The sequence below is a fragment of the Heterodontus francisci genome, unplaced genomic scaffold (genome assembly GCF_036365525.1).
Source record: "Heterodontus francisci isolate sHetFra1 unplaced genomic scaffold, sHetFra1.hap1 HAP1_SCAFFOLD_1406, whole genome shotgun sequence".
Lineage (NCBI taxonomy): Eukaryota > Metazoa > Chordata > Chondrichthyes > Heterodontiformes > Heterodontidae > Heterodontus > Heterodontus francisci.
In genome coordinates, this window is record NW_027140464.1 from 54170 (window position 1) to 80420 (window position 26251).

Genomic DNA, 26251 nt, shown 5'->3' on the forward strand with positions numbered 1-26251 from the left:
TAGTAGACTAGGTGAGCGCAAAAGAGCTCAGTAATTTATTGAGATGGGGAATTGCAAACATGAGGCAACAAACAATAAACCTTTCAGCAAGGAACATCAAAATAAGACGCATAAATATAAATTTATAAATACATGTTGACCATTTTGGAGAACTAGATCTTCCTATCAAAGCCCTTACCCAAGTGTCAACATTGAGCCAAATATTCAACAGTTAAGGTTAACATTTAAGTCAAATACAACATTGCTCAGGTACAATTCTCAATATTGGTTTAAAATGCACAGATTCTACTCAAACTCAAAGGAAGAAATGGAACCCCACTCAAATCTACATTCCTGCCCAGTTGCATTTCTTGCCGTGTTCTATTAATCCTACTTCAGTTTAATGCATCCTTGAGATTTCTGCAGCCAAATATTTGCCTTGCTGGCCCTGTTGAATCTCTGGCTAGTAGAGTTTTACTTTGAAAGAAAAAAGACTTGCATTTATATAGCACTTTTCACAGCCACTGGATATCTCAAAGTGTTTTACAGCCAATGAAGAACTTTTGAAGTGTAGTCACAGCAAACATCCATACACAGCAATGTGATAATGGGCTGGATTTTACCGAGCCCCCAACGTTGGGCTCCGTGGCGGGGTGGGGAGGGGCGGATGATGATCTGGCAGAGGCCCACCACAAAGACAGACGCCGGGAGGCCCAGCCCGATCCACTGATGCTGGTATTCAACTTTCTTTTTGCTATCACACCTGCTATTTCAGAGCAGACATCATGAGCTGCTTAAACTTCTCAATATCACATTTTGTCATAATAAAAGCTTTATTTTGTTTTTGCAGTAGGTTAACTGTATCCACGATCATCATGCCTCTGGTCACTGATCCTTGTAACTCCACGCTTACTCCACATCGTATATATTCAGTAACAATACTTTCATCAATAGCAGCCGCCATTGCAAAAGAATCGCAGGACACAAAGCCGGGTCCAAAATAAAGCTCTCTATTGCCTTGCCTGTCTTTGGCAAATTTTTCACTGTGTGCAGTTATCTTCTTCATTAAGGAAGCTTTCTCAGTGCCTTGGTTTACCCACTCCTTAAAAAACTCCTGTCATGGACAAAAAAGGTCATCAACTTTGAGCAACTTTCAAGTCATCTTATATTCATTCTATTCAAATCAAAACCAAAAAATAAATTGTCAAGGTTAAAATCCATATGTTGACATCTTTGCTTGTGGTTTCTGGGTGGATTGTAAATGTACTGGCTTTACATTTACAGCATTTATGAAAAAGCAAAAACACTGTAATGATGTATAAAATACAGACCCACAGTATTATACTGGCAATTATTGGGTTTATTTCACTCAGTAACAACCTCATAATTAATTAATATCAGCCATGAATTACTGGTCCTCTACATTTGTGAAATGATTTAAACTGCCTGTGTACTACTTGGATAAATACTTGAAGGGTAAACAATCAGATTTATGTAGATAAAAAATTTGTATGTTAGGTGGCACATTTTAGATCACATCTGCTACGGCAAAAGAACAAAGGAATGGGATTAATTGGATAGCTCTACCAAAGAGCAGATAAAGGCATGATGGGCCAAACAGCCTCCTTCTGTGCTGTATCATTCTATGATTCTAAGAAGGGAGGCAGATTCAGTACCTGCTAGGCAAACCTGAAATGGAAAAGGAGTAGCATCGACAGCATAATCTTAAAATTGTAGAATGGGCTATCTAGATAGCAAGATCAGTGAATTCAAATTGGCCAAATTTGTAGGTAGTTTCAAATTAGGAGAAGTTGTGGATTCAGAGGAGGCACCTCAGAAATTACAAAATGAGTTGGACAAATATGTAAGTGGCAGAATAATGGCAGTTGAGATTTAATATCAGCAAGTGCAAAGTACTGCTCATATGAAAATATTGGTGTTTCTATAGTAGCTGTGCTTTTTCTTAGGGAATGTACTGAAGATCCAGCAAACAAACGGGAGCACAAAACAATTAATATTTGATTCAATTAAGTCAGTATTTCATAATGTTCCTGTAGGTTATGAAAATACTATAAGATCCTTTTATCAATTATTGAGGAACCAACATGAAGGCCCAAAGTGCTTACACTACAAAGACTCAAAAGAAAAAACATGAAGTATATCAGGAAATTGCAGCTTGGTGACACCAAGCTTGGGATTTAAAATTCTTAATATGCAGGATGAAGGAAAGATGGCTCACAAACTTATGTACAACTTCTTTAATGTCTGCACTCCTTTCTTCATTTTCCCCACCATCTACTTTTCAAGTGTACAAGCCCATCACATCCAGCAATCAGATTTATGTAGATAAAAAATTTGTATGTTAGGTGGCACATTTTAGAACACATCTGCTTTCTCCCTCAAAATCCGTCCAAACACGTCTGGTCCTCAACCTGAGTTGAAATGAGATCTGGTCCAGGTGGATTGGTATCAAATATTGGTAGGCAAAACATTAATTGAACAATGGAAGGCCTTCAACAAGGATATGGTTCGAGTAGACACATTCCTAAGAGGGGGAAAGGAAGGTCATCCAAAGCTTAGCCCTCTGGATTACTGATGATATAGATGTTAAAATGAGACAGACAAGGAAGGCTTATGACAACTGACAGGGAACCAAGCTGAATACAGTAAGTACACAGAAGATATAGAAAAAGGAATAAAACGGGAAAAGAGAGTCTGAGAACAGATTAGCGGCTAACATAAAAGGGAACACAAAAGTATTTTATAAACACATAAATAGTAAAAGGGTACTCAATGGAAGGCTGGGACCATAAAGGGCATGGCTGATGTACTAAAGGAGTACTTTGTATCTGTCTTCACAGGAGAAGAGGATGCTGCCAATGTAGCAGTAAAGAAGGAGCCAAAAGGAGTGATATTGGGCAAGATAAAAACAGATAAAGAGGATGTACTTAAATGTTTGGCAGTCCTCAGTCATCCAGTCTGGATGGAATGCATCCCTGGTTACCGAGGAAAGTAAGGGTGGAAATTGTGGATGCTCTGGCCAAAAATCTTCCAATCCTCCTTGGATATGGGTGGGGTGCCACTGGACTGGAGGATTGCAAATGTTATACTTCTGTTTAAAAAAAGGGAGAGGGATAAACCCAGTAACTATAGGCCAGTCAGCTGGGTTTCAGTGGTAGGGAAGCTTTTACAGACAATAAACTGAGAGAAAAATACTGACATTTGGAAAAGTATGAGCTAATAAATGAAAGTCAGTGTGTTTTTGTTCAAGGCAAATCGTGCTTGACTAACTTGGTCAAGCTCTTTGATGAAGTAACAAGGTTGATAAGGGTAGTGTGATTGATTTTTTAACATTTTTTCTTGGGATGTGGGCGTCACTGGCAAGGCCAGCATTTGTTACCGATTTCTAATTGCCCTCAAAAGGTGGCGGTGAGCCACCTTTTTGAAATGCTGCAGTCCATGTGGTGTAGGTACACCCACAGTGTTGTTAGGAAGGGAGTTCCAGGATTTTGACCCAGCGATAGTGAAGGAGTGGCGATATCGTTCCAAGTCCGGATGGTGTGTGGCTTGGAGGGCAATTTGCAGGTCGTAGTGTTCTTCCCTCGTCCTTCCAGGTAGTAGAGGTCACAGATTTGGAAGGTACTGTTGAAGGAGACTTGGCGAGTTGCTGCAGTGCATCTTGTCGATGGTACACACTGTTGTCACTGTGCATCTGTGATGGAGGGAGTGAATACTGAGGTGGTGGATGGGTGCCCATCGAGCGGGCTACTTTGTCCTGGATGGTGTCGTGATTCTTGAGTGTTGCTGGAGCCGCACTTATCCAGGCAAGTGGAGAGTATTCCATCACACTCCTGATTTGTGCCTTGTAGATGTTGGACAGGCTTTGGAGAGTCGGAAGGTGGGTTACTCACCACAGACTTCCCAGCCTCTGACCTGCTCTGATAGCATCAGTATTTATGCACTTTCAAAGGCATATAACAAAGTGCCATATATTAGACTTGTTAGCAACATTAAAGCCACGGGATTAAAGGGACAGAAACAGCATAGATATAAATTTGGCTAAGGAACAGAAAGCAGAGAGTAGTGGTGAACGGCTGTTTCTCAGACTGCAGGGACGTATACAGAAATGTTCCCAGTGTCGGTATTAGGACTATTGATATATATTAATGATCTGGACATGAGGATACAGGGAATATTTCCAAAGTTTGCAGATATGAAACTCAAAAATGTAGTAAATGACGAGGAAGGTAGTAAAAGAACACAGGAGGGCATAGACAGACTAGAAAAATATGCAGACACATGGCAGATGAAATTCAACATAGTGAAGGGTGAAGTGATGATTTTAGTCCTAAGAATGAGGAGAGGTACTGTGAATTAAATGGTACAATTTTAAATGGGGTGCAAAAACAGAAACATGGGGGGGTGGGGGGGGGGCGGGGGTGAGGTGTGCACACAAATCTTTGAAGGCGGCAGGACAAGTTGAGAAGACGGTTGAAAAGAGAGTACAAAATCAAGAAAGTTATGCTAAAACATTATAAAGTACTTGTTAGGCCTCAGCTGGAATACTGTGATCAATTCTGGGCACCACACTTTAGGAAGGATGTCAAGGCCTTGGGGAGGATATTGAATACATTTAGTGGAATGGCACCAGTGATGAGGGACTTCAGTTATGTTGAAGAGACTGGAGAAGCTGGGGTTGTTCTCCTGACAACAGAAAGGATTAAGAGATTCGATAGAGATGTTCAAAATCACAAATAGTTTGTAATAAGGAGAAATAAGTAAATAAAGTAAATAAGGAGAAACTGTTTGCAGTGGCAAAAGGGTCCGTAAACAGAAGACACAGATTTAAGATGATTGGCAAAAGAATCAGAGCCAACATCAGGAAATATTTTTTACTCATTGAGTTGTTGTGATCTGGAATGCACTACCTGAAAAGGTGGTGGAAGCAGATTCAGTAGTCAGATAGATCTTTCAAAGAGCTAGCACAGGTACGATGGGCCAAATAGCCTCCTTCTTTGCAATGTCCAATGATTCTAACCTCAAGCTATCAAAAACAACTTGTGATATACAGTGCCTTGATTGTAGAAAGAAAAGTCCCAAGACAGTTACAGATGCATGAGGAAGAAAATGAATGCTGGGCTAAAGAAAGAGATATTGGGAGGGGTGAATAGGTGAGTTTTAAGGATTAAAAAAGAAGCGGGAGATGGATGGTTTGGCAAAAGCAGAGAAGGTGGCAGGAGAATCGCACCCAAGGAGGCAAAGTGAAAAAATTATGTGCTCAGGTTTAGGAGGGGTGGGGGAGCGGGGAAAACAATTTTTATTGGATGTGGGGATGGTGGGAAAGGGTTGAAAGGCAAATGTTAAGAGGTTGGTGGGGGTGGGGGGGATGTGTGGGTCGGTAATAAAGTTTAATTTTCTGCTAACGTCCTGTAAAAAAACATGGGGGGGGTGGGGAAAGGGCCTCCATTATTATTTAAGTTTTAATGAATAATGATTTGCAATATCACTTTAAAAATTAAAATTTCTCCTAAGAACTTGCAGCCCTTTAAAAATGGTGTCCACACCTGCGTGTTGGCGCCGGACGTTGTTGCCGGGAACACAGCAGCCGCTCCCTCTATGTCATCGGGGGCAACCACTCTGCCCCCTCCGTTTAAATGAGCCTCCACACGTAATATCATGGGGCTCCTCGTGGCACTTCCATGCCGGAAGGCCGCCAAGTTGAAAGTGCACCGCCGTAGAGTGCAGCATGCTAATAAAATTCAGGCCATAGCAATTCACCCCCAAGATCCCAGTATCAGCCTTCTGCAGTTACTTGCATTTACCGCGTGGCGGCTTTACTTTGCTTTTCCTCTTTATAGAAGGCAGGTAAATAAAACCCAGCAGAGAAAACAATATATTTTTAAGCATCCACAGCAGAGCACAATCCTACTTTCACCTGACATTCACCTTATGTTCAGGATCAAGTTCTCATTTTCTAAATCAAAAGATGTGTACATGTATCACTGGTCTCAATTTTATATTTGTTAAGATGTTTTTTCAACAGCTTACCCAAGGCAGTGCATGACGAAGACAATATTCCCAAGTTGCGATATAGATGGGGCATGCAAAACGATTCAGGGCAATATAAGCTGCTTCTGGATCTGCTGCAAAGTTAAACTCAGAACACATTGTCACATTCCCCCTGCCTGAAAAAGATAAAATTCATTCCATCACAACTTTAAAATCTTAATCTAGTCACCTTTAGCAGTGGTGAAAATATTTTTATTGGATGGAATTGACAACTGTCCAACATTCTAAACCATGTGTGTATTTTAAGCAATCAAACATATAATGATACCCATTTTCAGAAATTCTGAATATGTTTCCATGGGAAACCTTGGTGCAATATTTGTGAAAAATAATACTGCTGTGTTCAACCTAACTTTGGTGGCACAGTGGCGCAGTGGTTAGCACCGCAGCCTCACAGCTCCAGGGACCCGGGTTCGATTCTGGGTACTGCCTGTGCGGAGTTTGCAAGTTCTCCCTGTGTTTGCGTGGGTTTCCTCCGGGTGCTCCGGTTTCCTCCCACATGCCAAGGACTTGCAGGTTGATAGGTTAATTGGCCATTATAAATTGCCCCTACTACCTAGTATAGGTAGGTGGTAGGGAAATATATAGGGACAGGTGGGGATGTGGTAGGAATATGGGATTAGTGTAGGATTAGTATAAATGGGTGGTTGATGGTCGGCACAGACTCGGTGGGCCGAAGGGCCTGTTTCAGTGCTGTATCTCTAAACTAAAACTAAACTAAACTTTCAAGGGTTTCAATTCACAGCTCAACAGGGCAAGAATAATTATTCTAGTGATCACTCATATTCATTGCTGCTGCATTAAGAGGTCCTGCCCTTGGTTAAAGGACAGAATTCTGAAAAAGATAAAACCTTCAAATTAAATTAATTTCATCACAAATTTCAAGGCTTCTTAATCCAAGCACATTTAACAGTCTGGTGAAAATATGAATTTATATGGATGGAATTATCAACTACCTAACAATGTAAATATGTGTATACTTTAAGCAAACAAACACATAAAGATACCCATTGTCACCTTTCAGTAATTCTGAAAATGTTACCATGGGAAGTCTTTGGTGCAATATTTGTTTAAAAGTATGACTGCTGAGTTCAACTTAGCTTTCAAGGGTTTCAATTCACAGATCAACGGAGCTGAGCTACATAGATTAGGATTCAGAACCAACATCTGAACCAACCAAGAATGCTCATTCTAGTGACGCTTCCAGTGTCCCTGGTGACCATGTGTGCAGGAAGTGTATCCAGCTGCAGCTACTGGCTACCCGCATTACAGAGCTGGAGCTGCGGGTGGATTCACTGTGGAGCATCAGCGATGCTGAGGATGTCGTGGATAGCACGTTTGGGAGGTGGTCACACCGCGGGTAATGGCCGCACAGGCAGAAAAGAGATGGGTGACCACCAGATGAAGTAGTAGGGGCAGGCAGGTAGTGCAGGAGTCCCCTGTGGCTATCCCCCTCTCAAACAGACATACCGCTTTGGATACTGTTGGGTAGATGACTTCCTAGGGGAAAGCAGCAACAGCAGCCAAGTTCGTGGCACCATGGAGGGCTCTGTTGTGCAGCAGGGGAGGAAATGGTTGGAAGAGCTATAGTGATAGGGGATTCTATTGTAAGGGGTGCAGATAGGCGTTTCTGTGGCCACAAATGAGACTCCAGGATAGTATGTTGCCTCCCTGGTGCTAGGGTCAAGGATGTCTCGGAGCGGCTGCAGGACATTCTGAAAGGGGAGGGTGAGCAGCCAGAGGTCCTGGTCCATATTGGTACTAATGACATAGACGGAAGAGAGATGAGGCCCTGCAAAGTGAATATAGGGAGTTAGGCAGAAGGTTAAAAAGCAGGACCTCAAGGGTTGTAATCTCAGGATTACTCCCTGTGCCACGTGCTAGTGAGGGTAGGAATAGGAGGATTAGGCAAATGAATGCGTGGCTGAAGAGCTGGTGTAGGCGGGAGGGCTTCAGCTACTTGGATCATTGGGATCCCTTTTGGTGCAGAGGTGACCCGTAAAAGAAGGACGGGTTGCATCTAAACTGGAGGGGGACCAATATCCTTGCGGGGAGGTTTGCTACTACTACTTGGGAGGGTTTAAACTAGTCTTGCAGGGGGGTGGGATCCAAAGTAGTAGTCTCTCAGATGAGATAGTTGAGGCAAATGTACAGGTTAAAGGAAGAAAGTCCAGTAGGCAGGCCGGGCAGGGGCAGGACAGGGAGCGTGGAAGGTCTGGTAGGCTAACCTGCATTTACTTTAATGCAAAAAGCCTTACAGGTAAGGCAGATGAACTCAGAGCATGGATCGGTACATGGGATATTATAGCTATTACGGAAATGTGGTTGAGGGATGGGCAGGACTGGCAGCTCAATGTTCCAGGGTACCGATCCTTCCGGCGTGACAGAGGTGGAGGTAAGAGAGGAGGGGGAGTTGCACTATTGATTAGGGAGGACATCACAGCAGTACTTAGAGAGGATATCCTGGGGGGGAATGTCCAGCGAGGCCATATGGGTAGAACTTAGAAATAAGAAAGGAGTGATCACTTTGATGGGATCATACTATAGGCCCCCCAATAGTCAGAGGGAAGTGGAGGAGCATATATATGTAGGGAAATCACAGGTAGGTGTAGGAATTATAGGGTTGTAATAGTAGGTGATTTTAACTTCCTTAATATTGACTGGGACTGCCTTCGTGCTAAGGGATCAGATGGGGAAGAATTTGTTAAGTGTGCCCAAGATAGTTTTCTGAAGCAGTACGTGGATGGCCCGACTAGAGAAGGGGCTACACTCGACCTCCTCTTCGGAAATGAGGATGGACAGATGGTTGATGTGTCAGTGGGGGAGCACTTTGGGACCAGTGACAATAACTCTATTAGCTTCAAGATAGTTATGGATAAGGATAGGACTGGTCCTCAGGTTAAAGTCCTAAATTGGGGGAAGGCTAATTTCAATGGCATCAGACAGGAACTCTCAAAAGTTGAATGGGAGAGGCTGTTTACAGGTAAAGGGACGTCTGGCAAGTGGGAGGCTTTTAAAAGTGAGATAGGAAGAGTTCAGGGCCGGCATGTTCCTGTTAGATGGAAGGGCAAGGTTGGCAAGTTTAGGGAACCTTGGTTGACGAGGGATATTGAGGGTCTGGTCAGGACAAAGAAGGAGGCATATGTCAGATATAGGCAGCTGGGATCAAGCTAGTCCCTCAAGAAGTATAGAGGATGTAGGACTACACTTTAGAAGGAAATCAGGAGGGCAAAAAGGGGCCATGAGATTTCCCCGGCAGATAAGATAAAGGAGTATCCTGAAGATTCAATATTAAGAGTAAAAGGGTAGCTCGGGAGAGAGTAGGTCTCCTTAAGAATCAGTGTGGCAATCTATGTGTGGAGCCACGGGAAATGGGCGAGGTCTGTGATTCTGTCTTAAATGAATATTTCTTGTCCATATTTACCATGGAGAAGGTCATGGAAGCTAGTGAGTTCAAGGGAGGGAACACCGATATCCTGGAGCATATCAACATTACAAAGGAGGAGGTGTTGGAGGTTTTGAAGCGCATTAGGGTGGATAAATCCCCAGGGCCTGACCAGGTGTATCCTAGGATGCTATGGGAAGCAAGGGAGGAGATTGCTGGGGCCCTGGCAGAGATTTTTGTATCATGGTTAGCCACGGGTGAGGTACCGGAAGACTGGAGGATAGCTAATGTTGTGCCTTTATTTAAGGAGGGCAGCAGGGATAAGCCAGGGAACTACAGGCCGGTGAGCCTTACATCAGTGGTGGGAAAGTTATTGGAAGGGATTCTGAGAGACAGGATTTATATGCATCTGGAAAGACATGGTCTGATTAGGGATAGTCAGCATGGCTTTGTGCGTGGGAAATCGTGTCTCACGAATTTGATTGAGTTTTTCGAGGTGGTGACCAAGAGGATTGATGAGGGCAGGGCGATGGACGTTGTCTACATGGACTTTAGCAAGGTCTTTGACAAGGTCCCGCATGGTAGGCTGGTCCAGAAGGTTCGAACATATGGGATCCAGGGTGAGCTAGCAAATTGGATACAAAATTGGCTTGGTGATAGGAGGTAGAGGGTGGTAGTGGAGGGTTGTTTTTCAGATTGGAGGCCAGTGACCAGTGGTGTGCCGCAGGGATCGGTGCTGGGCCCTCTGTTGTTTGTCATATATATTAATGACTTGGATGTGAATGTAAGGGGCATGATTAGTAAGTTTGTAGATGACACCAAAATTGGTGGTATAGTGGACAGTGAAGAAGGTTGTCTAAGGTTACAACAGGATATAGATCAACTGGGAAAGTGGGCAAGGGAGTGGCAAATGGAATTTAACGCAGACAAGTGTGAAGTGATGCATTTTGGGAAGTTAAACCAGGGGAGGACATATACAGTGAATGGCAGGGCCCTGGGGAGTGCTGTTGAGCAGAGAGACCTTGGGGTGCAAGTACATAGTTCCCTGAAAGTGGCAACACAGGTTGACAGAGTGGTGAAGAAAGCGTATGGCATGCTTGCCCTCATCAGCCGAGGCATTGAGTACAAGAGTTGGGACGTCATGTTACAGTAGTACATAACGTTGGTTCGGCCGCTTTTGGAGTACTGTGTGCAGTTCTGGTCACCGCACTACAGGAAAGATATGATTAAGCTAGAGAGGGTGCAGAAAAGATTCACAAGGATGTTGCCTGGTTTGGAGGGCTTGAGTTATAAAGAGAGATTGGATAGGCTGGGTCTGTTTTCCCTGGAGCGAAGGAAGCTGATAGGGGACATGATAGAGGTATATAAAATTATGAGAGGCATAGATAGGTAGATAGCCAGAGTCTGTTTCCCATGGTAGGGGTGACAAAAACTAGAGGGCATAGATTTACGGTGAGAGGGAGGAGGTTTAAAGGGAAGCAAAGGGGTAAATTTTTCACACAAAGAATAGTGGGTATCTGGAATGAGCTGCCTGAGGAGGTGGTGGAGGCAGGAATAGTAGCGACATTTAAGAGGCATCTGGACAGGTACTTGAATGAGCAAGGCATAGAGGGATATGGACTTAATGCAGGCAGGTGAGATTAGTATAGATAGGCATTATGGTTGGCATGGACGCGGTGGGCCGAAGGGCCTGTTTCTATGCTGTACGACTCTATGACAACTCAATAATGTAGAGAGATGTAATGTTTTCATTATTTATGTTCTTATATGAATACCAGTTGAATCGACTAAAACAAATGACTATGAAATGAAATGAAGTGGCATATTGATTTGTTTGAAACCTTTGGATATTGAAAAAGTAGATGTGAGAGACATGAATATATTGTTCAAGACGCAAAGGGGTACTATTGCTAGACTTGGACCATGCCATTGTACAAGCAGATTTAGGGCTGAGTGAGTCAACTCCCACAAAAGTAAGGAGTCAGACTGCTTATGAGAATGACTGATGCCACTGAACCCGAAGGTATGGCAGAACAAATTTGCAATATCTGCTATATGCATTTAATATGGTTATTTCAGATTTAGTTTACTAACACAGGAAATGCTGTCTGGTCAGCGTGATAGTGTAGCTGAAAGAAGCTTCAGAGCCATTAGATGGTTAGCTTTGGTGGGAAAAAAAGCTGAATATGAATTATTGTAAAATAATCACAGCGTTAGGAAAATTGTATGCAACAGCAATATGGAATTAGTTGCATACAATGGGATAAATGTCCTAAATTTCTAATCTATAGAATATTATTTTCAGTTTCCCTAATGACACATTGGGTAAATAGACACATGGCTGGCTGCTGCGCCATAAAGTCCAGGAAGCTATCAGCTTTTTCCCTGCTTTCTCCGGTCAGCTCACGTCAGCCAGTCAGGCACTTTGCCTAGGACAGGGGAAGAACAAATCCCTCACCCCATGATGAACGAAAGTACATGTAATGTCTATCAGGTGAGGACTGGATCAGGTTCAGGTACAAAGACCACTATCCTCCATCCCCCCCAACCACCACAGTTGAAGAGAATGATGCAAACAAGGTATATGACATACTTTCCATGTTTCCTCCCATGATGTACAAATGTCTTAATTTCAATGGAAAGGTGGGATCCATTTTAAATGCCATTGCAACATTGGTCAGGGGACCAATAGCCACAAGAGAGACCTGTAGGATAACAAACAAGTGCTTATCAGTGTCTGAGAGATGTTAAAGTTACAGTAGGCTTGAACAACTGTAAAATATACCATATTATTTTCATTTTTTCTCTATTTTACATGTTAATTAGCTTTATATCCGGATTTGTTTCATCAATAGTTCAAATTCCAGCCTGATGTTCAAACATGCTTGTTCTTATTAAACAAGCTTGAGCTATCCTCACTAGATGCAACCTTGTGCAAAATCTGACATCACCAGTCATGTCCATACAAAGTATAGACAATGTTGGCAGCCAATCCTTGAATAGCTAGATGTGAAAGGCAACGTGGACTATTCAGTCCTCCCAGCTGGCTGTGGGAGATATTTGTTCTGTCAGTATGTTAGTATCAGTATCCATTATAAAGTTCAGGTAAATTGAAACTAGTTCCTCCAGAAGGGGATAATATTAAAATTAGAGCTAGGCCGTTCAGTAGTGATGTCAGAAAGCACTTCTTCACAAAAGCTGTAGTGGAAATCTGGAAGTTCATCCCCTAAAAAGCTATTGAGACTGGGTCAACTAAAAATTTCAAAACTGAGATGGATAGATTTTTGTTAGGTAAGGGTATTAAGGGTTATGGAAGCAAGGCAGTTCAATGGTGTTAAGATACATATCAGTCATGATCTAACTGAATGGCCGAACAGGCTTGTGGGGCTGAATGGCCGACTCCTGTTCCTATGTTCTACTGACCACTAGAATTTTGTTTCCTGAAACTCATACATCTCACCTGACCAGGATGTTCAGTGGCTATCCTTATCATGGCATTCACTGCATGTTCAGCTTGCAGGTATTCCAACCCTGGAGCATTAGGGTCTGGAACATCACCCAGCCCATCCTTTCCATGGTAATGATCAGCATTTAGCTGAGCTCCAAGGAGAGAGGTACCTGCACCTTGGTACACAGGTATCTGCAATTATAAAGATAAAAAATCTTTTAACAATCCTATGGCGGATGAAATACAGTTGTTGCTACATGTCATGAAATTGTGTAAACACATGGGCTCTGGAATTCATCAAGGCTCTCCTCTGCCACCGGGCTCAATTTCTGGCCACTAAGCTGGCCCAGTGCTGACCTCAACCCAAATCCCAGCTACAAGGTCACATAGAAGTGCTGGATGACCATAACCTCTATCGCACTGCCTAGGTGTCTGCCCTGCCAGGCGCCTTGCTGATAGTTCAGGTGGGAAGAGGGAAGAGGGCCATAAAAAAACTCCGTTCTCCAGGTGTTTCCTAAAAGAAATCATTCAGTGACTGACTGGTAGTGGTAAACTTATATTAGACCCCAAATTCCGCACTATGCAGGCATTTTTACATTGGCCACAGGAAAGTGGATCTCTTGAGATTTTTAATTGGGATCATCCCATCAATTCTGCATCTTTTAGTGAGGTCAGGGTGGGAGGGGATGAGCACAAGAATCTCCGTCTCACCCATCAGAACTTTTGACCATTGGAACCTGGTGATACTTTAAATTCTGACACCACCCCCCCCCACCCCGCCCCCACTTCTCCTCCCCTATTCACCCACCCCCAACACCTCATGATATCCAACCTAGTTGTACCTTCCTAGGACCAGAAATTTTGGGGCCATTTTTCTCTGCATGCATTTACATTGTTACACTTGGCAAGCAGAGCAATTCTTCCTCCTTTGTACTGACAGCTTTAATTCTACACATCTGATCAGACAAAACATGTACACATTTAAAAAGAAAATATTATAATGCTGCTTAAGCTGAACCAGGGACTTTTTAAAAGGATAAATCGCAAGGGTAGTCAAAAATTAGAAATAAACTTGATGTCTTGAAAGTACTTAAAGTTAAAATAGCAGATATAATGTGTGAAATTCAAGGATAAAAAGGATGGTCACAAGGACTTTAAACGAGTAACTGGGGGAAAAGGTGGCATTAATAATGGTTCAAAAACAAACAAAAGGGAAGGAAGTAAAGTATCAGTCAGAAATTGTGTTTAGGCAATACAAGTCAAGGGAAAACGAGAAGATGTAAAGCAATTAAACCAGGAAGGAGAAAAAGGAACATAGGAACAGGAGTAGGCCATTTAGCCCCTCAAACCTGTTCCGCCAATCAATGAAATCATGCGAATCTATGACCTAACTGCATATACCTATATTCATTAATAGCTTTGATTACCAAAATCTCAGTTTTAAAATTTGCAATTGATCTAGCATCAGTTGCCGTTTGCGGAAGAGGTTCCAAACTTCTACCACCCTTTGCGTGAAGAAATGTTTCCTAATTTCACTCCAGAAAGGTTTGGCTCTAATGTTTTGACTATGCCCCCACTCCTAGACTCTCCATCTAACAAAAATAGTTTCTCCCGATGTACTCTATCTGTTCCCCTTAATATCTTGAAAACTTTGATCAAATCACATCTTAACTTTCTAAATTCCAGGGAATACAACCCTAGTTTGTTCAATCTCTCCTTGTAGCTAAACCTGTGGAGTCCAGGTATCATTCTAGTAAATCTGCACTCCCACCAAGGCCACTGTACCCCCTTCTACCCACTTGTATTCTAGTCTTCTAAATATAAAGTCCATTAGCCTTTTTAATTGTCAGTACCTGTTCATGAAATTTTAATGATCAATGTAGCTGGACTCTACAAGTGAATTTGGACCTGTGTTGTTTCTAGCTTTCCATCATTTAGGAAGTACCCTTTTTAAGTTCAAAGTGGATGACCTTACATTTGCCTACATTTTTTTTATTCATTCATGGGATTTGGGCGTCGCTGGCCAGGCCAGCATTTATTGCCCATCCCTAATTGCCCTTGAGAAGGTGGTGGTGAGCTGCCTTCTTTCACCGCTGCAGTCCATTTGGGGTAGGTACACCCACAGTGCTGTTAGGAAGGGAGTTCCAGGATTTTGACCCAGCGACAGTGAAGGATCGGCGATATAGTTTCAAGTCAGGATGGTGTGTGACTTGGAGAGGAACTTGCAGGTGGTGGTGTTCCAATGCATTTGCTGCCGTTGTCCTTCTAGTTGGTAGAGGTCGCGGATTTGGAAGTTACTGTCTGAGGAGCCTTGGTGCATTGTTGCAGTGTATCTTCTAGATGGTACACGCTGCTGCCACTGTGCGTCGGTGGTGGAAGGAGTGAATGTTTGTAGATGGGGTGCCAAACAAGCCAGCTGCTTTGCCCTGGGTGGTGTCAAGCTTCTTGAGTGTTGTTGGAGCTGCAGCCATCAAGGCAAGTGGAGAGTCTTCCATCACACTCCTGACTTATGCCTTGTAGATGGTGGACAGGCTTTGGGGAGTCAGGAGGTGAGCCTCAGGATTCCTAGCATCTGACGTGCTCTTGTAGCCACAGTATTTATATGGCTACTCCAGTTCAGTTTCTGGTCAATGGTAGCCCCTAGGATGCTGATAGTGGGGGATTCAGTGATGGTAATGCCATTGAATGTCAAGGGGAGATGGTCAGATTCTCTCTTGTTGGAGATGGTCATTGCCTGGCACTTGGGTGGTATGAATGTTACTTGACACTTATCAGCCCAAGCCTGGATATTGTCCAGGTCTTGCTGCATTTCTACACGGACTGCTTCAGTATCTGAGGAGTCACGAATGGTGGTGAACATTGTGCAATCATCAGCAAACATCCCCATTTCTGACCTTATGATTGAAGGAAGGTCATTGATGAAGCAGCTGAAAATGGTTGGGCCTAGGACACTACCCTGAGGAACTCCCGCAGTGATGTCCTGGAGCTCAGATGATTGACCTCCAACAACCATCTTCTTTTGCGCTAGGTAAGACTCCAGCCAGTGGAGGGTTTTCCCCCTGATTTCCATTGACCTCAGTTTTGCGAGGGCTCCTTGATGCCATACTCGGTCAAATGCTGCCTTGATATCAAGGGCAGTCACTCTCACCTCACCTCTTGAGTTCAGCTCTTTTGTCCATGTTTGAACCAAGGCTGTAATGAGGTCAGGAGCTGTGAGTGCCCTTGGCGGAACCCAAACTGAGCGTCACTGAGCATGTTATTGCTAAGCAAGTGCCGCTTCATGGCACTGTTGATGACACCTTCCATCACTTTACTGATGATTGAGAGTAGGCTGATGGGGCGGTAATTTGCCAGGTTGGATTTATCCTGCTTTTTGTGTACAGCACATAACTGGGCAATTTTCCACATTGCAGGGTAGATACCAGTGTTGTAGCTGTACTGGAACAGCTTGGCTAGGGGCGCAGCATGTTCTGGAGCACAGGTCTTCAGTACTATCGCCGGAATACTGTCAGGGCCCATAGCATTTCCAGTGCCTTCAGTCGTTTCTTGATATCACGCGGAGTGAATCGAATTGGCTGAAGTCTGGCATCTGTGATGCTGGGGACTTCAGGAGGAGACCGAGATGGATCATCAACTCAGCACTTCTGCATGAAGATTGTTGCAAATGCTTCAGCCTTATCTTTCGCACTGATGTGCTGGGCTCCCCCATCATTGAGGATGGGGATATTTGTGGAGCTACCTCCTCCAGTTAGTTGTTTAATTGTCCACCACCATTCATGGCTGGATGTGGCAGGACTGCAGAGCTTAGATCTGATCCGTTGGTTCTGGGATCCCTTAGCTCTGTCTATTGCATGCTGCTTACGCAGTTTGGCACACAGATAGTCCTGTGTTGTAGCTTCACCAGGTTGACACCTCATTTTGAGGTATGCCTGGTACTGCTCCTGGCATGCCCTCCTGCACTCTTCATTGAACCAGGGTTGGTCTCCTGGCTTGATGGTAATGGTAGAGTGGGGGATATGCCGGGCCATGAGGTTACAGATTGTCGTTGAGTACAATTCAGCTGCTGCTGATGGCCCACAGCACCTCATGGATGCCCAGTTTTGCATTGCTAGATCTGTTCAAACTCTATCCCATTTAGCATGGTGGTAGTGCCACACAACACGAAGGAGGGTACCCTCAATGTGAAGGCAGGATTTCGTCTCCACAAGGACTGTGCAGTAGTCACTCCTATCAATACTGTCATGGACAGATGCATCTGCGGCAGGCAGATTGGTGAGGATGAGGTCAAGTATGTTTTCCCCTCTTGTTGGTTCCCTCACCACCTGCCACATACGTAGTCTAGCAGATATGTCCTTTAGGACTCGGCCAGCTCGGTCAGTAGTGGTCTACCGAGCCACTCTTGGTGATGGACATTGAAGTCCCCCCACCCAGAGTACATTCTGTGCCCTCGCCACCCTCAGTGCTTCCTCCAAGTGCTGTTCAGCATGGAGGAGTACTGACTCATCAGCTGAGGGAGGGCAGTAGGTGGCAATCAGCACGAGGTTTCCTTGTCCATGTTTGATCTGATGCCATGAGACTTCATGGGGTCCAGAGTCGATGTTGAGGATTCCCAGGGCAACTCCCTCCCTACTGTATACCACTGTGCCACCACCTCTGGTGGATCTGTCCTGCCAGTGGGATAGGACATACGTGGGGACAGTGATGGGAGTGTCTGGGACATTGTCTGTCAGGTATGATTCCGTGAGTATGACTCTGTCAGGCTGTTGCTTGACTCGTCTGTGGGATAGCTCTCCCAACTTTGGCACAAGCCCCCAGATGTTAGTAAGGAGGACTTTGCAGGGTCGACAGGGCTGGGTTTGCCGTTGTCCTTTCTGGTGCCTAGGTCGATGCCGGGTGGTCCGTCCAGTTTCATGCCTTTTTATTGACTTCGTAGCGGTTAGGTACAACTGAGTGGTTTGCTAGGCCATTTCAGAGGGCATGTAAGAGTTAACCACATTGCTGTGGGTCTGGAGTCACATGTAGGCCAGACCAGGTAAGGACAGCGGATTTCCTTCCCTAAAGGACATTAGTGAACCAGATGGGTTTTTACAACAATCGACAATGGTTTCATGGCCATCATTAGACTAGCTTTTTAATTCCAGATTTATTAATTGAATTCATATTCCACCTTTGCTGTGGTGGGATTTAAACCCATGTCCCCAGAGCAATACCCTGGGTCTCTGGATTACTAGTTCAGTGACAATACTACTATGCCACCACCTCCCCTGAAATCCATTTACCAGAGTTTTGCCCATTCACTTAATCTATCAATATCTCATACAGTCAGAGTTATACAGCACAGAAACAGACCCTTTGGCCCGTGTCCGCACCGGCCATCAAGCCTAACTATTCTAATCCCATTTTCCAGCATTTGGCCCATAGCCTTGTATGCTATGGCGTTTCAAGTGCTCATTTAAATACTTCTTAATGTTAGAGCCAAAGTGTTACACAGCACAGAAGCAGGCCGTTTGGCCATCGTGTCTGTGCCGGCCATCAAGCACCTATCTATTCGAATCCCATTTTGTAGCACTTGGCCCAAATACTTCTTAAATGTTGTGAGGGTTCCTGCCTCTACCATTCCTTCAGGCAGTGTGTTCCAGATTCCAACCGCCCTCTTAGTGAAAAATATTTTCTAGAAATCCCCTTTGAACCTCTTGCTCCTTACCTTAAATCTATGCCTCCGGTTATTGACACCTCCGCTAAGAGAAAAAATTTCTTCCTATCTATGTCCCTCATAATTTTGTATGCCTCTATCAGGTCTCCCCTCAGCCTTCTCTGCTCTAAGGAAAACACCCTAGCCTATCCAGTCTCTCTGCATAACTGAAATGCTCCGGCCCAGGCAACATCCTGGTGAATTTCCTCTGCACCCTCTCCAGTGCAAGCACATCCTTCCTATAGTGTGGTGACCAGAAGTATACACAGTACTCCAGCTGTGGCCTAACTAGCATTTTATACAGCTCCACCATAACCTCCCTGCTCTTATATTCTATGCCTCAGCTAATAAAGGCAAGTATCCCATATGCCTTCCTAACCACCTGTGCTGCTGCCTTCAGTGATCTATGGACAAGTACACCAAGGTCCCTCTGACCCTCTGTGTTTCCTAGGGTCCTACCACCCATTGTATATTACCTTGCCTTGTTAGTACTCCCAAAATGCATCACCTCACACTTCTCAGAATTAAATTCCATTTGCCACTGCCCTGCCCATCTTACCAGCCCATCTATATTGTCCTGTAATCTAAAGCTTTCCTCCTCATTATTTGCAACACCACCAATTTTCATGTCATCTGCGAACTTACTGATCAAACCTCCTATATTCATTTCTAAATCATTAACATACACTACAAACAGCAAGGGTCCCAGCACCGATCCCTGTGGTACACCACAGGTCACAGGCTTCCAATCGCAAATACAACTCTCAAACATCACCCTCTGCCTCTTGCCACTAAGCCGATTTTGGATCCAATTTGTCAAATTGCCCTGGATCCCATGGGCTCTTACTTTCTTAACCAATCTCCCTTGCTGGACCTTATCAAAAGCCTTACTGAAGACCATGTGGACTACACCAACTGCTTTACCCTCATCTACAGATCCAGTCACCTCCTCGAAAAATTCAATCAAGTTTGTTAGACATGATCTCCCCGACAAAGTCATGCGGACTGTCCTTGATTAATCCCTGCCTCTCCAAGTGGAGATTAATCGTGTCCCTCAGAATTTTTTCCAATAGATTCCCTACCACTGATGTTAGACTCACCAGCCTGTAATTACCTGGTTTATCCCTGCTACCCTTCTTGAATATTGGTACCACATTCACGATCCTCCAGTCCTCTGACACCTCTCCTGTGGCCAGAGAGGATTTGAAAATTTGTGTCAGAGCCCCTGCTATCTCCTCCCTTGCCTCACATAACAGGCTGGGATACATCTCATCTGGGCCTGGGGATTTATTCACTTTTAAGCCCACTAAAACCGCTAATATCTCCTCCCTTTCAATGCTAATTTGTTTGAGTATATCACAATCCCCCTCCCTGATCTCTACAGCTACATCATCCTCTTCCATAGTGAACACAGACGAAAAGTAATCATTTAAAAGTTCACCTATGTCCTCCAGCTCCACACACAGATTGCCACTTTGGTCAATAATGGGCCATACTCTTTCCCTGGTTATCCTCTTGCCGTTCATATACTTATAAAATGCCTTGGATTTTCTTTTATCTTGCCCGCCAATGTTTTCTCATGACGCCTGTTCGCGCTCCTAATTACTTTTTTAAGTACCCCCTACACTTTATACACTCCTCTAGGGCCTCTGTTATTTTCAGCCCCCTGAATCTGGCATAAGCTTCATTTTTTTTCCTGATCCAATCCTCTATATACCTTAACATCCAGGGTTCCCTGGACTTGTTGACCTACCCTTCACTTTTACGGGAACATGTTGGCCCCGAACTCTCACTATTTCCTTTTTGAATGACTCCCACTGGTTTGATGTAGACTTTCCTACAAGTAGCTGTTCCCAGTCTACTTTGGCCAGATCCTGTTTTATCATATTGAAATCAGCCTTCCCCCAATTCAGTACCTTTATTTCCATCTTTGTCTTTTTCCATAACTACCTTAAGTCCTACAGAGTTATGGTCACTATCCCCAAAATGCTCCCCCACTGACACTTCCACCACTTGTCCAGCTTCATTCCCTAGGATCAAGTCCAGTACCGCCCCTTCTCTTGTAGGACTTTCTACGTGCTGGCTCAAAAAGCTCTCCTGTATGCACTGTAATTTTATTCTTCCATCTACACTACTTACAATACCGAATATTTGAGACTCCAACACAGATCCTTGGGGTCACCACTAACCACATCCTGCTAATTAGAGTACCTACCAATTATCCCTAGTCTCTGTCTCCTTCCCCTCAACCACTTTTTTAACCAGTTCTTTTTTGGCAAGTAGAACTCTTGCCCCTTCGGGGTATAAACTGGTTCTATATCACACTAAATTATTTTTTGAACACCATGCACTAATCTACAAACATCAACTGTTCTACTTGCCAAAAAAGACAGCCATGGACAACTAAAGAGGTAAGAGGCAACATAAAACTAAAAGGGAAAAAAAGCAAGCAAAAAATAGCACAGATCCTGGCAAATGGGGAAGATACAAAGAACAGCAAAGGGTGACAAAATACTAAAAGTTACAAAAAGGGAGTACAAAAGGAAACTTGCAAGGGATATCAAAATTAACACAAAAAATTACAATTATATTAGAAAAAGTGGGTGGTTAGGAGCAATATGGACTCCTTGACAACTGATAACGGTGATATTGTCAATGAAAATCAGCAAATGATGGACATGTCGGATAATTACATTTCCTTTACGGAGGCAGAAGTCAGCATGTCAGAAGTCCCAAGGAAACTAATATTGAATCAGGGACTCACCAAAATTAACATAAGCAAAGTAACGGTAATAAAGAAAATAAAGGCACTAAAGGGTGACAACTCCCAGGACCAGATGGTTTTCATTCCAGGGTTTTTAAAGGACATAAGTCCAAACATTGCAGATGCATAATATAATCTTCCAAAGTTCTCTTGATTTGGGAACCGATCCTTTAGATTGGAAAATTGAACATGTCACTCCACTATTTAAGAAAGGTGAGAGAGGAAAACCAGGGAATTATAGACCAGTTAGCCGAATGTGTGTTGTCGGGAAATTTCTAGAGTCTATAATTAAGGATAGGGTGACTGAACACCATGAAAAATTTCAGCTGACCAGAGAGATTCAGTGTGGATTTCTAAGGGGTAGGTCATGCCTGACGAACATGATTGAATTTTTTGAAGAGGTGACTAAAGTAGTGGACAGGGGATATCTATGGATGTTATTTATATGTACTTCCAGAAGGCATTTGATAAAGTCCCTCATAAGTGTCTGTTAGCTAAAGTTGACACCCATGTATTTGAAGGCAAATTACTGACCTGTTTAGGAAATTGGCTGAATGGCAGGAGACAGAGAGTTGGGATAAAACGCTGGTACTCTAAATTGACAGAATATGACCAGTAGTGTCCCACAAGGATCTGTGTTGCGGCCTCAAGAATTCACCATATTTATTAACTATTTAGATGATTGAATAGAAAGCCACATATCCAAATATGCTGATGACATAAAGATAGGCAGCATTGTAAGCTGTATATATGAAAGCATAAAATTACAAAGAGATATTGATAGATTAAGTGAATATGCAAAACTGTGGCAAATGGATTTCAAAGTAGGTAAATGTGAGGTCATACATTTTGAACTTAAAAAGGATAGAACAGGGTACTTTCTAAATGGGGAAAGCAGAGATCCAAAGAGACTTGGGGGTCCAGGTAGGTAGATCATTAAAATTTCATAAGCAGATACAGATAATAATCAAAAAGGCGATTGGAATGCTGGAGTTTATATCTAGAAGACTAGAATACATCGGGGTAGAAGTCATGCTTAGCCGTACAAAGCCCAGATTGGCCCACACTTGGAGTACTGGCAGCAGTTCTGGATACCACACCTCAGGAAGGATATACGGGCCTTGGAAGGAATACAGCGTAGATTTATCACAATGATACCTGGGCTCCAAGGATTACACAAACTGTGGGTTTCCTCCGGGTGCTCCAGTTTCCTCCCACATGCCAAAGACTTGCAGGTTGATAGGTAAATTGGCCATTAGCAATTGCCCCTAGTATAGGTAGGTGGTAGGGAAATATAGGGACAGGTGGGGATGTGGTAGGAATATGAAATTAGTGTAGGATTAGTATAAATGGGTGGTTGATGTCGGCACAGACTCGGTGGGCCGAAGGGCCTGTTTCAGTGCTGTATCTCTAAATAAAAAAATAAATAAACTAAGGTTGTATTTCCTGGAATTTAGAAGGTTGAGGGTCATTTGATTGAAGTTTTCAAGATATTAAGCAGAACATATAAAGGCAAATAAAGAGAGCATATTGACATTGGCTATGGAGTCTAGGTGAAGGGGCATAATTTAAAAATCAGAGCCAGGCCTTTCACAAGTGAAATTAGGAAACGCTCCTACACACAAAAGCTGGTAGAAGTTTGGAATGCGTTTCCACAAATGGCAATTGATAAAGTATCAATTGTAAATAATTTTGAGATTGACAGAAGTTAGGTCGCAGATCAGTAATGATCTCATTGCAGCCTTGGTCCAAACATAGACAAAAGAGCTGAACTCAAGAGGTGAGGTGAGAGTGATTGCCCTGGATATCAAGACAGCATTTGACTGAGTATGGCATGAAGGAGCCCTACCCAAATTGAAGTCAATGGGAATTGGGGGGAAACTCTCCATCAGTTGGAGTCATACCTAGCATAAAGGAAGATGGTTGTGGTTGTACCAAGACATTGCTGCAGGAGTTTCTCAGGGTAGTGTCTTACACCTAACCATCTTCACCTGCTTATCAATAACCTTCCCTCCATCATAAAGTCAGAAGTGGGGATGTTCGCTGATGATTGTACAATGTTCAGTACCATTCGTAATTCCTCAGATACTGAAGCAGTCCATATCCATATCCAGCAAGACCTAGACAACATTCAGGCTTGGGCTGATAAGTGGCAAGTAACATTCATGCTACACAAGTGCCAGGCAATGACCATCTCAAACAAGAAGAAATCTAACCATCTCCCTTGACATCCACCGGCATTACCATTGCTGAATCCCTCATTATCAACATCCTGGGGGTACCACTGACCAGAAACTGAACTGGACCAGCCACATAAATACGTGGCTACAAGAGCAAGTCAGAGGCTGGGAATTCTCCGTTAAGTAACCCACCTCCTGACTCCTCAAAGCCTGTCCACCATCGAAAAGGCACAAGTCAGGAGTGTGATGGAATACTCTCCACTTGCCTAGATGAATGTGGCTCTAACAACTCAGGAAGCTTGACATCATCCAGGACAAAGCAGCCCGCTTGACTATCACCCCATCTACCATCTTTAAAAATTCACTCCGCCCGCTACTGATGCACAGTGGCAGCAGTGTGTACCATCTACAAGATGCACTGCAGCAACTCACCACACCTCCTTTGACAGCACCTTCCAAACCCACGACCTCTTCCACCTAGAAGGACAAGGGCTGCAGACGCAAGGGAAGATCACCATCTGCAAGTTCCCCTCCAAGTAACACACCATCCTGAGCTGGAACTATATCGTCGTTCCTTCACTGTCACTGGATCAAAATCTTGGAACTGCAGATAGACTACAGCGGTTCAAGAAGGCAGCTCACCAGCACCTTCTCAAGGGCAATTAGAGATGCGCACAAAATGCTGGCCTCGCCAGCTATGCCCACATCCTATGAAACAAATAATAAAAACTCACTGAATGGTGGAACAGGCTCATAGGGCTAAATGGCCTACTCCTGTTTATACGTTTTACAAAACAATTATGATTCTTACATATATACCAAAGCTTTTTTGTCCTAGATCTGCATCTCCTATATATGATCAAAACATTAATTGAAAAAAAACACGTTAATAAAGGGATTCTAGTCACCGTAAATAGGCTATCTTTCAAAGCACACTGTACCTTTACCCATAATTTCCACCACCTACCTCTGTCCTCTGGCAAACTTTTAACACTCGAAGCACATTTTTGCACACATTTTCAATTTCTGTGTTTCCATGAGTACATGTTACACCCAGGATCTGCACATTAGGAGCTGCAAGAGCCATCATCATGGCTTGGGCATCATCCACCCCACAGTCGACATCTATGAGTAACAGCTTCTTTTCCATCTTAGATTCTATGGCCGAAAAATAAGTAAGATTGAGTTTCAAATAGTACCAATTGGTCTGATGTTCTGTGCTTAATACTTCTCTGGTGGCATTGAACACCGATGAATGTCTGTGTGCAGCTGTAAGTGGAATGAATGGCAAGCACTGTTCATTTGCTGCTGGCTGCAAACTCGGGCTGTTCTATGAATATGAAGTTGATGATGTACTTTCACATTCCTCATCCCCACCGCTTCTGGTTAAGTGCACGACAACGAGGCCCAAGTTCCTGGGTCTCGGTATTTTGTGGACTTTGTACTCGCAGTTTTCCAAACTCACTATCAGATACAATTTCTATCCTGACATTTGCTAATATGTAGAATTTTCCTGTTTTTAAAACCAACAGTCCACTGCAAAATTACGTGAAGCAACTAAACAAGAATTTCAGCACCAAATAACTCAATATGAACCAACTATGCGAGCTTGGGGAATTTTCCACTTTCAGCTTTTTCTGAACTTTCGCAATTCTCAGGCTGTTCCGCAACAATAACCTTGACAGGAACGAGTGGTATAAATTTGTCTTGGGCAGAAGTTCAAAAATGGGCGATAGCAAATTGGCAGCCTGTTTTACACTCTGTCGATTTTCTCCTCAAAAGTGAATAAAACAATTTTTTAGCATTTCTGAAGTTGACACTTCTCTGAAGAATCCTGAGTGAACTATTTTCTCGATGGAGTCCTTCATGCATGAAGCCCCTAATTTACATATTTAAAGCAGCTAACGCTCGTTTTAGGTGCTCGAGAAGAGCCCCTAAAGTTTGCAGTGGGTCCAACAAATGTACAGATTGGGTGCTAGCCATCTCACTGCGAAGTTGCGATGCTTTACACCCCTCTAACTCCTGATAAATAAGGTGCAATGCGTACTAATTTCTAAACCTTGTTTCTTTAATATTTGTCAATCCTCAAACCAAATATTCACATCAGACGAAGGAGACCATTAAGTTCAACTAGGTGTCCCACGTCGCAGGCCCACACAGGTTGCCGGTAGTTTGAGAATCTGGTCTCGTTCCTGATAAAATCAGTACAAAAATAATGACAGTACACTTTTGGCTAGTTGTTTACGTGCAGCAATGAAAGTTAGCATAAATTGGTCCTGGAAATCACTGTGAACAGCCTCAGCTGTTAGTGAAATGCTATTCAACAGTATTAGGAGGAGTGAGTAACATCGAGAAGGAGACCTTGGCTTTGAATCACATTCTCCACTGGCAGGATGTTGGGGCGCCGCACAGATACGCACTTTAACAGCCATTTGAGATAATTTGCAGCTCGTACATTTGGTCACTGCCTACAATAATACCTCAGCATTGAAGATGTGAAGGCCGATTCTCTACGTCTGCTCTTCCAGCACAGCACTGGTCTCTGGAAGTAAAGCCTTCCCAGCCTCTGACCAAACCGGCTTTTTCCTTCCTTCCTGGTGACCAGTTTACGTCTGCTATTCTAATGACATTTATTTCACATCACACTGCAAAGTTCAAAGCAAAGGCAGTTATACCAAAATTATACCAAGAGTGAGGCATCAACACTGCACAGTACTTTGGTCGAGAAGATTAT

General features: G+C 43.5%; 1 protein-coding gene across 1 annotated transcript; it reads right to left on the bottom strand.

The window, feature by feature from the left end:
- LOC137359897 (nucleoside hydrolase-like) lies at positions 1-26251 on the bottom strand. Its single transcript, XM_068025555.1, has 6 exons — positions 25998-26251; positions 24485-24675; positions 12894-13073; positions 12027-12138; positions 6028-6164; positions 1-1093 (listed from the first exon to the last, which is right to left on the bottom strand). The coding sequence occupies exons 2-6, from the start codon at positions 24665-24667 to the stop codon at positions 746-748; spliced, it is 960 nt and encodes a 319-aa protein (XP_067881656.1). The 5' UTR covers positions 24668-24675; positions 25998-26251; the 3' UTR covers positions 1-745.

Coding starts and splice junctions, on each gene's coding strand:
- LOC137359897 (XM_068025555.1), bottom strand. CDS start 24,667: ATGGAAAAGAAGCTGTTACTCATAGATGTCGACTGTGGGGTGGATGAT. Junction 12,139..12,893: donor CCACTGAACATCCTGGTCAG/GTGAGATGTATG, acceptor GTTATCCTACAG/GTCTCTCTTGTGGCTATTGG. Junction 6,165..12,026: donor CATGGGAGGAAACATGGAAA/GTATGTCATATA, acceptor TATCTTTTTCAG/GCAGGGGGAATGTGACAATG.